Source organism: Sciurus carolinensis, chromosome 11 (genome assembly GCF_902686445.1).
Source record: "Sciurus carolinensis chromosome 11, mSciCar1.2, whole genome shotgun sequence".
In the NCBI taxonomy this organism is placed as follows: domain Eukaryota; kingdom Metazoa; phylum Chordata; class Mammalia; order Rodentia; family Sciuridae; genus Sciurus; species Sciurus carolinensis.
The window spans coordinates 42592039-42605336 of record NC_062223.1 but is presented as its reverse complement, the minus strand read 5'-3'; the positions used below and the strand labels follow the sequence as shown (position 1 = coordinate 42605336).

Genomic DNA, 13298 nt, shown 5'->3' with positions numbered 1-13298 from the left:
CTGAGTATAAGAAGACTGTGAGGTCAGCATATCCAAGTTCAATTAACATAGCATTCCCAAGCTATGCTGAGCATCACCAAAGATCACACTTAAATTCCACATGTGGTATTGCTCATCTGGAAAACTCCTCATCCTTCAAAACTTTTCTCAGCTACCTCTGCCTCTGTAAAGCCTTCCTTGACCATTCCCAACCCTAACGGAACTAATATTTTCACTCCTGAACAGTTTCTTCTTCACATTTGAACCTATTTGAAATTGTCGTAACACAGGGTGACTTGCCATTATAGGCTATAAGTCCTCTACTCTCTCCCATTAGGCTGTCACCTTCTCCATCCAGCCACCTACTGTTTATTGCAAGTCCTTGAGAATTAGCAATGCATGTACAGTGTACATCATCAGTTTTCTGGGGGGTAATTTTGCCTCTGGGAAAGGCTTGGCAATGTCTGAGGACATTTTTGGTTATTACAGATGAGACATAGAGAGGAGGGAATCTGCAGGGATCTGGTGGGCTAGAGGCCAGGGATGTTCCTAACTATCCTAGAGTACACAGGACATTTAGTGAAGAGTTATCCAGTCCAAATGCCAGCAGTTCTCCGAACGCCAGCAGGGCCAAGATTAAGATGCCATGGTCACAGTTAAGCATCACCCACCACTCTGCCGACTGAAGAGCTCACTATGCTTCATACATCAGGGCTCAGGACCTGTTGCAAAATCTGGTTTTGTTCTCAAGCACTTGCTGCAGCTCGATGGGAGGACTGCACTTCCCTGTCTCTGCAGACTTGCTTTGCCATGTGATTCTTTGGCCAATGAAGTGCCTCACCCCCATCCCTCCACCTCATCAATCCTAGGCCAACTTCCAGCTGCTGTGTCTATCTGTGTTTGAGGCTTTTCTAGAAGCTAGATGGCTGTTCTGCCTGTGTCCACACAGGCCATAAGTTCTGCGGAATCAAAGCCTCTAGGAATAACCTTCAACCAATAACTGATAGGTTTGGATGTGAAAATATCGAGTTCCTTTGATCCCTGAGAGGATAATTCTGATGTACCTGTTTTCCAGAATTTGCCCATGGGGAATGGGATTGAACTCAAGTCTCCTGCAGAATGTAGCTAACTTTATAATCCACTTTCTCCTGGCTGCCCTCCTTTCCTGTCTCACATCCCCACCAGTGTTTTCTATCCTCCTAAATGAGCAACATAAGCTTGAATCCTTGTTCTAGAACCTTCTCCTTGGAACCCAAACCAATACAAAATCCAAGTCACACTTGTCACTTCCAAGCAGAAGTATTAAGAACCTTCCATGGTTCTGCCATTATTCTTTTTTCTTCTGCTACAAGAGAGGTACCACCCAGGTAGGGGCTGTTTCTCCCACCTGGGTCCCATCAGAAAGAGACATGGAGAAATCTACATTTGATCTCCATCCAACATGTAACAGACATAATAAATAAGCTTTTATTGTTAGAAGTCACTGAAATTTGGGGATGGTTGTTATTGCAGCACAACCTGATAAAAACGACTAATGGCTTCTCACTCCTTGGGAACCTTCCTAACTGACTCTTCTACAATAAACCTGTGCTACTTACCTACCAAATAATAATCTTCTAAGAACAAATCAAAGAGCAGAACTCTGTCAGCTCCTAGAGTTTGGAGACAATTATTTACTCCCTTCTTTTATGAGTCACTCTGTAACTCACCGTGCTTTGTGCAGTACTGGAGGTTGATGGACTGGTGGATCTGACCCTGAGCTGAGTTCAGTGAATAAGTTCTGGTATGGTTGCTGTTGTGGGAAGACTACCGATGGTGGAGCTTGATCAGAAACAAATGAAAGTCATAGTCACACTGCAGTGCCTCTTGGCTGGGACACCCTTGGGGAAGTCGCTTCCCATCTAAAGCCTCATGTTTCAGGAACTGCCCCTGAGATTGAGCTCTGTCCACAGCACTCAGTTTCTATGGTTCAATGAAGACCAAAACAAACTTGTTAGGGGAAAGTCTGCCTCATCTAGTTTACAAGTGGTTCATTTCTTTTCTTCTCCAAAAGATGGGAAGTGAAAGTCGCACCCTTCCTTTCCTCTGCCCTTGACCTCTACTGAGTGTGAACCATGTGCTGCGCATCAGCTGGAAACTACTCCCAGGCTTTTCCCACTTCTTGCACAGTCATGTGAGCCTTGTCTATTTGCGCCATGTCTGAATACCACTTCTGTTGTTCCTTTCCTGATAAAGTTTGACCCTGACTGATGCTTTGAACTTCAACCCATGTATTCCAAGAGAAAATCTGACATGACCACGGCCAATGGAAAAGCCAGTATCACCTGCCGTTAACATAAGGTGGCATGAAAATGAGTGACAGCAGGGACTTTCTTCTGAAGACCAGCTGAATATTGCTATCTGCTGCCCCACTGCCTCCTGCTAGCTCTTTGTTAAAAAGGGAGGTTTTAAAACTGTTAGGACAGTGTCAAGGACACAACAGGTTTTGTCTCTGTCATAATGAGAAAGGCTGAAAGAGAACTGAAAAGGAAATCATTTTCTCGCCGTGCAATACAATGACAATTTCTCGTCAAGGTACCCAGTCACCTCGTGTCCTCCTAACATCATCGTTCACTTCATCAGGGCATGCCTTTTGCACTTTGAGTAAAGATGCATTATTTCTCTGGATCCTCACACCTGAATGGTTGAACTATTGACAACACAGATTTTACAGTCTATCAGATGTAAGTTTTGTTCCTGCTCTACCATCTCTTAGCTGTGTGACTTTGGCAGTCACTAAACCTCTCTGAGCTCTTTTGTCATCTGCAAAATGGGGAAAATCACAGTCCCAATCTCATAAAGTGAAGGCCTTCAGAAAACATTCAGCCAAGAGTCATGTTCAACCAGTTATGGTATCCTTATTATTTATTATCATCAAATATGTGTGATAGATATTTTTACACCCATTCTACAGATGAAGAAAGTAAGACCCAGTTAAGCAATCCAGCAAGGACACACAGCCTGGATTCTCTGTCCATATTTTAAGTCAGGTATTTTTATTCCCTCCAGTTTTATCTTTCCTAACTCCTCAGGCTTGCTTAGCTCCCTCATACTCAAATATAGAGGACATAGGTCCAGGACATAGCCAATCAGTGGGAGCAGATTCAGGCCCAGTTCTGAGGCTCCTGCCAGGTCTTTGGCTCCCGCAGCATGCTGACTTGCCCTGAGGTTCACCATTTTGCGAAAGAAGGCACATGAGGGCCAGGGTCTCACCTAACATCTCTTGGAGAAGCATCGGTGGTACAGAGACCTGCCATTCACCTCGTGATAGAGGCAAGTGTGGAAAATGTCAGTCCTGAACATTTTTAAGATTCCATTTATACATTTCCCACCTGATATTAGTTCAGCATTCTTTTCCCCTGCCACCTGAGAGAACACTCCAAAATTACAGAAAAGCACACATCTGGGAGACAACACGCCACCTATGTCATGGGCTTTCCTTTGCACGTCTGTCTTTGGATTTCAAAAAACATCACGTTCTGCTCTGGAGTAGGCAGTGAGTGAACAGCAGAAATGAGACATGCCGTGCACGTCTTTTTCCCACGGCCTTCCGAGACTGGAGAGGCCTGGGGCTCAAGTATGGGAGGGTGTCATTTCTCATGAGGAGAAGGAGGAGAGGATTCGACACTATTTTAGCAGAAACTTTGCAAGCTAGACACCAGCCTGGCCCACGAGGTCTGAGTGTGTTGCAGGCTTCCCGTCCTTAGTCTAGAATTAGCTTACAAGACTCAAGGTCTCCTATCAGAAGACTCTGACTCTCCCTGACCCCAAGCTGAAGCTAAACAATGTACAGAGAATGAATGGCACCCCTTTCTGGGGCTGGAAATGGGTCTTGGGGATAAGGGAGCTAAATGGTCTAAGGGACCTCAGGACAGAGGACTGAGGGGTGCTCTCCACCCACCACAGGCTCTCCCAGAGCACACCCAATAGTCTCCAGCAGAGGTCCAAGCCCATGTTGGGAGCCCTGGGATAGGTGGAACATACTGGAAAAGCTGCCCACCTCCCTAGCACCTGCTGAACTCTGAATGGCTTGGATTTGACCACTCCATTTTGCAGTAAAGGACTGGCTGGGCATTCTCAGGAGTCTCCATGACAGACTTGGCATAAGGAGTTCAGAGCCATGGCTATAGACACCTGAGGTTGTGGGGTGGCATCTGCAGGAAGGGGAACATTTGGGGTAGAACATGTTCTCCTATTTGTGAAAATGGCTTTGTTGATGCTTGTCACAGCATTATTCCAAACACAGGACCCTCAGACCCACCAGAGTATGACAGAGCCATACACAGTTGCTTGAAAAGAGTTCACCCCCACTTCAAGATTCCATTAATTCTGCCTTTTCATTGACTTCCTTCTGTGCTCCATCCTGCAGGTCATACAAGGCTGACCTTACCTTCTGAGAACAGATAGGCATGGTGGATGCCAGGGTTTATGTTCTGAGGTCGGGAGCAGGGGTAGGACAGCCTGGTAGTAACTCAAATACATAACTACTGCCAACAAAAACCAGAACAAGATATTCAGCTCCAGCCAGCAAAGCAAGAAATGGTCCATATAGAAATAAAGTGCCTGCAAGACTCGTGGGAGGCTCCTGAGAATGCTCATATGGGCCTTTACTGCAGAATCTGATTCTTGAAAATAGAGATACAGTAAGGTAACTTTTATTTGGTACCAGGGATGAACTCAGAGGCACTCAACCACTGAGCCACATCCCCAGCCCCATTTTGTATTTTATTTAGAGACAGGGTCTTACTGAGTTGCTTAGCGCCTCACTTTTGCTGAGGCTGGCTTTGAACTCACGATCCTCCTGCCTCAGGCTCCTGAGTCACTGGAATTACAGGTATGTGCCACGGTGTCCAACTAGGTATGGTAATATTTTAACAGATTCACAATAGCAAGTGAGGATGAGGGGAAAGGACACAGAAGCAACTTGGGCAAAGGCTGGGAAGAGAAAGTACATGCTACCTACAATTAGGCCACAATGCAGATGTCAGCCACGATTATCACTAAGGCTTACTATGTGCTTAAGCCACCCGCTGGGCAAAGGCTTGTTCAGGGCACCCACTTTCTTCTGCACAGCACCTTGATAAGAATAAGGCATTATTGGCCTCATTTTTCAGATGAAGGAAAATGAGTTTGACCTTGCTGAAGGTCAAGTGAATGATCTCTCTAGGAATCCAGCCTAGGCCCTCGGGATCCCAGAGCTCAGGCCCTTCAGAGGCAGTGATGGGGATGAGGTTGACCACAGAACATTCCTCCACCCCTTCCTCCTGACTGACCTCCTGTGAGTGGTGCACACCATGCATCGAGGTGGGCAGGAACCATGCTGAGCTGTGGGAAACCACATTCCTCACAGCTGAGGAAGAAGCAGACCTGAGTCTTGGCAAACTCACAGGAGCCTGACAGGCGGCGTTGATGGGTTGGGAGAGAATTCCTACCAGCAGAGTCTGCCTTCTAAGCTGCTCTTCTGGCCTAGCAGGAAGCAGACTTCCTCTCCAGCTTAGACCCATGGGAGGAGGGAAGGGCTCACAGAAGTGGGTGCTGTGAGAGGCGAGCTTAGTCTGCATGTACCCAGTGGAGCAAGCAAGGGTGCACATTAAAACCCCCTGAGCTGGGAGGAGGGAAGGGCTCACAGAAGTGGGTGCTGTGAGAGGCGAGCTTAGTCTGCATGTACCCAGTGGAGCAAGCAAGGGTGCACATTAAAACCCCCTGAGCAAGAAATCAACTCTTCTACTTCTAGCATCTCCCCGCACACACGCCCTGCAATCGATTTGAGATATTTAGATTCAAATCCTCAACTGCTTACTAAACCTATTCTCAATAACCAGGAAGGAGCTAAGACTGGACCAGCCCCCAAAGCAAGTGGCCTCCGGAAATTCCCAGGTCTTGTAATGATTAGGGTCATAACTCTTCTGGAGCTATCTCCATGTGCCAGTACTGTTTTAAGCCCTTTACTCATGTTAATTTAGTCCCTAATGTAATTGTGTATGGTTGGTACCTTTGAGTAGTTCCATTTTACAGGTGAAGAAACTGGGGCACAAGGGATTTCAGAAACTTGCCAGAGCTTGTTTAGCACATCTGGCTGGGGCATCTGAGCTCTGCCCATTATAAGTATCATGGTCAGAGACTCGGGCCTGTGTGCAGCCCAGGGCACGAAATTCAGAAGCTCTAAGACCACAAAACAGGGCTGAGCTACACCGGGGGCATCAAGAAAGTTCCTTTCAGGGAGGATGACATGACAGCCCAGAGAACATGAGAGGCTACCAGTCAGAGTAAGGAAAGGGGCTCCTGGGACCAGGGAGTGGAGTATCACGTCTGGAATGCAGGCCACCTCCTGCCTCCTGTCCCTAATGCCACTGTCCTCTCGCAGCCCCTCCTACTCTGAAGACCTCCCTTCAGACCTCCAGACCCAGGGCCAAGCGCTGCTGCTTCCTAATAGGGTTGGGTCCCTCATGAGTTGGGCAAGTCCAGCAGTGGCGTCACCCATGAGGATCTTCCCAAGATTGTGCCACATGGCAGGCCACAGAGACCAAGCAAGGAGCAGGGAAAAGCTAGCCCAGGGAGGGGGCGAGGCCAGGCTGTGGGTGAGGGAGGAGAAAGAGAGAATACTTGGTCAGAAAAGCAGAACCAAGGTCAAGGTGCAAAGTGAAACTAAACAGCAATGGGGTGAAGACACCAGAAATTAAGTTGGTCTAAAACAGGTGGAAGACAGCAGGCTGAGCTGTATCAAGGTGAAATGAATGGCTGTGGGTGATCCCATCTCCTGGGTGGGGGCTTGCAGGGCTACTGCAGCACAGGCAAGGGCCATACTTGTGTGGGAAATGGGCACAGTGCCCTTTGCCTATGACACAGGCAACAGATCAGGAACGAGCAAACACTAGAACAGCATCCCAGAATCATATCCACCAGGATCCAGAGGCAACAGAAATCAGATCATGAGATTATTAAAAGCTAAAATTTAAAGTATTAACTCTGAGCCAGGCACTTTGCTAAATGCTTGTATAGATAGATGATCTTAGTTATCCCTCATAGATAGTGCATTAAGAATGTGGGCTCCCAAGTCAGGTAGAGTTAGAATCCTGTCTCCTCCATGTCTTAGCTGTGTGATCTTGGACAAGTTACCTAAACTCTGCCTTGCAATTTCTTCATGGGATTGCATTAGTATTTATGTCATACAGTCATGATGAACATCAATTAAAATAATAGTGGTAACATTTAGAGAAGAAATCTCAGTAAATTTAACACTAACAGTGATTACTGTTTCTAGCCATTTTTTAGATACTAAAAAGCAGGACAGAGACGTAAGTACTTCTTAAGGGGTAGGGCTGGAAACAAACCAAGGCAGCCTTTCTACAGAAGTGAGGCAGACACCACCATGCCCCACTCTCCCCCTTGACCCAGATCAGCAAGGTGAAGAGGGGCCCAGGCAGGGGGCACGAGAGACACACAGGGACGGGGAAAGATGGCAGGAAAGGGGAGCCCGGTGCTGTTTCCAAGCAGATCACAGGGCTGCTGTGCAGGCGTGGGGAGAGGGCAGCTAGTGGGCTGTGGGTAGCCAGGAGGCCTGGACACTGAGGCCCCATCAGGTGCCAGACCCAGGGCTCAGGCCCTCTGGTTGAAGCAGCTACTCCAGGTAGGACGTGAGACCCATGCTTGAAAACCCCTGGGTCTTTGCTGCAAAGTCATCAGCATCATCAGAACCTGCAGACCTGAGGATGGCATCAGCTCATCACTGCCCCTGCACAGAAGGGGGCTATGGAGGAGGACGCTGCCATGGCAACAGGTAAGACACAGGGCCTGATCACTTCATGTGAGCTACCGTTCTGGGTACTTCGTGAGCTGTGTTGTTATTCCCGTTCTGTAGACGAGGACATCAAGGCACAGAGAAGTCAAGTAATATTCACAGGATCATACAGCAGGTAAGTCACAAAGCCATGAACAGAACCCAGGCTGTCTGGCTCCAGAGGCCATACTCCTAACCTCCAGGACCTATAATGCTCAATCAGGCTAGTCTCAGAAATAGCTAAATAACTAGAACTAATAACTTCCACTTGTCCCCAGATCTTTGAGCAGTAAAATGTATGTAGTGCAATCAACCAAAAAGCTGAAAATGGGGAAAATAATCAGACAATCCAAATTGAGGAAATATTTCTATAAAATAACTGATCAGTCCTCTTTGGAAGTGTCAAGGTCATGAAGCTATGGAGACACTGAGGAACCCTCATGGATAGGGAGTGAGGGATGATGGAACAGGGCAACTAAGTACAAGGGGGACTCGAGCAGACAGAGGCCCTTGGTCAGAACATGGGTGGCACCCACGTACGCTCTAAGCAGCAGTATTAGTAGCAGGGTAATTTCTTAGCTTTGAACACCATTCTGTGGTTATGTAAGACTGCATTACAGGCAGTCAGGTGGGGAGAATATGGGCATTCTATATATTCTTTTTGCAATTCTTCCACAAGTATAAAACTACCTCAAAATAAAAATAATTGTTAGATGCAAATGACAAAAGTCAGTCACTGTCTTTCCCAGTCTATAAACTAACAAGCTTGTTTTGCAATTATAAGCAGATTACCTTGTGTCCACATATGCATGTGAATGTGTGCTCATCTTGATTTAACATTAAATGTGTTTTAAATTGTGAATAATTTTCTTAAGCTGGCGATGCTTACATTGAGCAAGCTGGACCTGATTCAGCGGAAGGGCTCACTTCCACAGCCTTCTCCATGCGGGTCGACCATCTCCCTCTCTTTGGCTCACATTCTCAGCCATCCTAACCAACCCACACATACATTGATGGTCGCTGCTAGGAAGAGCTGCATCCCTCATAGGTGAAGGGTCAGACATGGGCAGGAGTGAGCCTCCAGAAATGCAGCAGGACTCTACATGCTGAGGAACGGGCAAGTCAGGGAGATCCAAGTGTCCTCATGAGGGTTAGGATGGCTGAGAGTCAGAAGGCTAAAGGAAAGACAGTCAGTAGTCCCCCTCCTACACAAGGTAAAACGCTCTCCTTCATTCACACCTTTAAAACTCATCTCTGCCTTAGCAGGGAGGAGCCATAATTATCATTCCCATTTCACAGATTAGGAAATAGACAAGAGGGATTAGGCGACTTCTCTGGGTCACACAGAAGTCAGCAATAGAACTTGGGTGACAGTCTGTAAACCAAGTGTCTCCAGGGACTGCAGGCATCTTTTTCTTTCATTCAATATTGAACTCCCTGTCTTTGTCAAATCATTCCCTGGTTTATCTTCAACTCCAAGAGTGGGACGTGGAGTGAACCAGACAAATGCCACAGAGCACAGCCAGGAACAGCTGCTCCCCATCCATCATTCCATTTGGTCCTTTCAAAGGAGATCGATGAGCAACTGAGGTAATGGAGGCTCCAAAAGCTTGAGTAAGTTGCCCATCACCAGAGAGCTAAGTGGCTTTACCCCATACATTCCCCACAGCAAAGGACTGTGCTCTCTCCACTGTGTGAAGACTTACAAGGTGCAAAAATCACCACGCAGGTACCAGGAAGTAAACCTCAGCAGACCCTGAGAAGTAGCCCTAGAAAGCCTGAAAGAGAGAATCATACTGACTTGACCATTAACTAGTTGATGTCACTTGCCAGGCTTGTCAACTCCAGGTAACTCAGACTCTACGCAAATATAAGAGCTTCTGTTGATTTGGTTTGCTTTGCTTTTTGGACCTAAGTCACCTATTTTAGATACCTATATTCTCACTTACCTAAAACATTGCAAACATTCTTTTCCTTCATTCCAACGTGAGTTTTTCTTTAAGAAATAAGACTTGAAACTCATTTCAGTAAGTGGCCATTGCTAAGTGAAAACACTTGGACACGGTAAATGCAACAGCATGGTAAAGGAATTTGGAAGTCTCTAGTTGTTAGGCCAGAATAAAGCCAGACTGAACCAGACAAGCTTCCAAAAAGCCAGGCCCACTCGACTGGTCTTACACTTGGAAATGTGAACACCACCTCTTCAGCCCATCCCCAAAGCCCATTCAGAGCTTGGGGTTCCAAATTCTGAAAAGGATATGCAAATTTGGAAACAGCAGAACCCCACCCCACCCTCCACCCCCGCCCCCAGCTCCTAATAGCCAGGCTCAAGTGGGAGCAGTTGGATGCCTTTGCAAAACATTGCTTTAGGGACTGATCACACTGGAAGGTTGTTTGGGTGATGACACCAGAGTGCCAGGGTTCTGTCTCCTGGGAAGACACTAGAGCAGTTCCCCAACGCACAGGATACATCTTTCACCAAAGACAAAAAAGAACATTGAGCCTGGCCGATCTGAAGCCGTTTAAAACTGTCACAAGCCTAGGCTGATTTGTTAAAATCTTTATCTCCCAAAAAGTTTCCCTTTTCAGTCACATCAGCGATTTATGTTTCTTTGAGCAACTCTAAACATTCACTGCTCTTCCTTTTCATGAAAACTAAGAACCACTAGCATGAAATTGAGAACATTTCTAATGCATGGGAAACAAAAAAGGGCAGGGGATGCAAACTGGGTCTTTGTAACTGAATCTCTCTGCTGGAATGATAAGTCCTGCACTTTGAATTTACTGGCCATGAAATCAACAGGAGTGTGAAAGACGAGGGATTTGTAAACAAGTACATAACCCATAGCTGTCTTCAATTAGATTCTATTAAAAGGCAAGGCTGCAAAGAAGCAGTTAAAGTTGGCTTAGAAAGGGTGCATAGCCAAACAGGCTAATTTTAGCTCTGAGAAAAGGAAGGAGAAGATAGAGGAGTAAATCTGAAATCCGTTGTCTGTGGATTAAATGCACTGAATTTTACGATGCAGAGAATAGCAGCTGACACACATGAAGCACTGTGCTACATCTTATTGAGTTGCATCTGCTATTGCTACTAATATTATTATTAGGCTGCCCTGACTCACAAAACTATTCTAAATCCTTTGCCACACTTAGGTGATGCAATTTACATAGGCAATGTGGATTTTTTTTTTTTTTTCCCTCTTAAAAGGCAGACACGAAACACTGGAGAAGCAAACTCCCACCCACAAAGAGCAGGGCACCCCTGCCTCTGACATGTTCCCTGGGAGCGACCACTTAGCTATCTGGGAGTTCAGAAGCCTATACTTGAGACTTGAGAAGATGCCAAGGACTTTCCATGAGAACCAGTCTAGAGAGACAGAGACATTTGATCGCATTTTCCAATGAGAAGCATATGTCCAGGGAACATGGGCTTCCTCCACTCACGTATGGATGGAAACAATGCTAAGCACATTCTGTCCCAAGAACTTACTCATGCTTATCCTTTAAGGCTGAACTTTTTAATTTAAATCCCAGGATTCTGCTATAAACTGGCCAACTGAAAGGTTGCTCTGAGAACAACTTCTGGGCAATCTATTAATCGCGTGGCAATTCCCAATGGCTGACACAGATGTTCCATGAGGTCCAGACATCCACAGAGTTAGTAAGACGTTATGGCCTCTTTTTCTCTTTTCCATGATCATCTCTAGCAGCATCTAATAGATTCCATTTGACCACCACCAGCAAAAGACATTGCTCTGCATGCTTACACTAGGTCAGGTTCATTATCCCAATAAGCAGACATCCCAGGCTTCCAGGCAGTATATAAAAGGTCAGATCTATTATGACTCACATATTTCCATAACTTGTCTCATATTATCATTTAATCCCTTGGGCAGCTTTTGTAAAACCCAGTCGCTCACTGGTTTAATAAAACAACCAACACTGAGCAGGTTCTGAATCTACAGATGCATAGCCTGGGCTGCCAACACCCTCAGGCCCTCAGGCCCATTAAACAGAAGGTGACCTTGAATCACAAAGCCCCTGGTCCCTGGTATGTATCAACAGCATCTAAGGATTCCCCAGAAAGGGACCTGATCTTTGCTTTATCTATGAAAAATAAGCCAGGGTGTAACCCTGGTCACTGTGCGCACTAACCTGTGGTCCATGGGCCTCTTCATGGATACATACGGGAGAGTTATTCTAGGTGATCTCTTGGTAAAGAGTTTTATTTTAAGTCCCAGCTAATCTGTGCTGCTCCCTGGACTGGTCTGATCTCCTGATACATCTTAGTTCAGGTCTATAGAGAGCTGGAAAAAAAAGTGGGCACAAGTTTCCCTTTTTCTCTCTTCCATTCAGTGCTGTTCCATCAATCAACCCCTTCCTCTTTTCTATCAACAGAGGTATAGTGGAGTCAAAAATAAAGAAATAAAGAGCCGAGCGAGCTGATGACCCGCTCTACAGAGGCAGTGCTAAGGAACTAGAGGCCGGAGCGCCTGAGCCGCACGCACAGGCTCCCTGCTTGTTCTGAGGGCCTCTGGGTATTTTTAGAATCTGTAGGGAGAAGTTAAGCGGCACAGGGTGGCTGTTATGCCGCTAATGACATGCCCAGCTTAAAGAAGCAGGATTCACGCAACTGCCAGAGCTTCAGGTGAGAGGAAACAGGAGTTACTTGAAACTCACACACACAGGGAGGCGGGGGAAGGGAGGAAACCTTGACAACTAAGCCGGCAACAAGTGTTTCTGGGCTCAGGTCTAAGTTACCCAATTATGAGATTTTTAGGAGTCTGTAGTAGCCACACGTATTTCCCTCCCTTCCGTCCATCCTTCTTTTCTTTCCAGAACCTCTTTGGGGCACCACCCTGCTCCTGTCCGCAGACTGTGAACACAGAGATTCAGACCCCGCCAATCACAGCAACTCTTTCCTCAGTGGTCAGACCAGGAGTGGGCGGGGCTAAAATCCAGCCAATGAGACTCCTCCCTGGCCCTCTTCCCGGAAGCCTCAGAAAAGAGGCTCCTTTCTTTACTGGGGTCAATAACCTTGAGGAAGCTGTAAATCTTGAGCTGCTAGAGGCCATCATTGCCTGAAACAGAGACAGTGCGGAAGACCAGCCAAGAGACGGGACGGGAACAGTCAAGGGGACAGCACTGAATCCTTAGAAATCCCAGTTATTTTAGCCAATAATGGTCCCTCCTCTTTCCCCTTGAGTTCCACCAAGAACACTCAAAAAGATCTTGATACAGAACCATCTCTAAATATTCATTTTTAAAAAGTGTAGAAGGATGGCTTGTTGGCTCCGAGGATAGCAGCTCTATTAACAATGCACCCCAAAATGCCTTGGTGTGCCTCAGTAAGTGGGGAAATCCAAGCCAAATGTCCTTTGGATTTCAGGAAAATAAAGTGTAGTGTTTACTTCTCATAGATATCATCCTGCACCTTTTAACTGGTTGTCTTTCCCAGAAAAGCCAAATCTCCATAATGACTGCCGTGCCCTGTGCCCTGTGA

The 13298-nt window shown here is 46.4% G+C and overlaps 1 protein-coding gene across 3 annotated transcripts in view; it reads right to left on the bottom strand.

Moving 5' to 3' along the window:
- Positions 1 to 13298, bottom strand: part of Slc1a2 (solute carrier family 1 member 2) — a 146687-nt gene that overhangs the window by 99583 nt on the left and 33806 nt on the right. The window contains exon 1 of one of the 3 annotated variants that reach the window (XM_047516937.1): positions 11951 to 11968. The exons of the other annotated variants lie outside the window; for them this stretch is intronic. Within the exon in view, the coding sequence (XP_047372893.1) occupies positions 11951 to 11961 (11 nt within the window). The 5' untranslated portion in view covers positions 11962 to 11968. Of the gene's footprint in view, positions 1 to 11950; positions 11969 to 13298 lie in introns of those variants that run through there. 3 annotated transcript variants of the gene reach the window in all.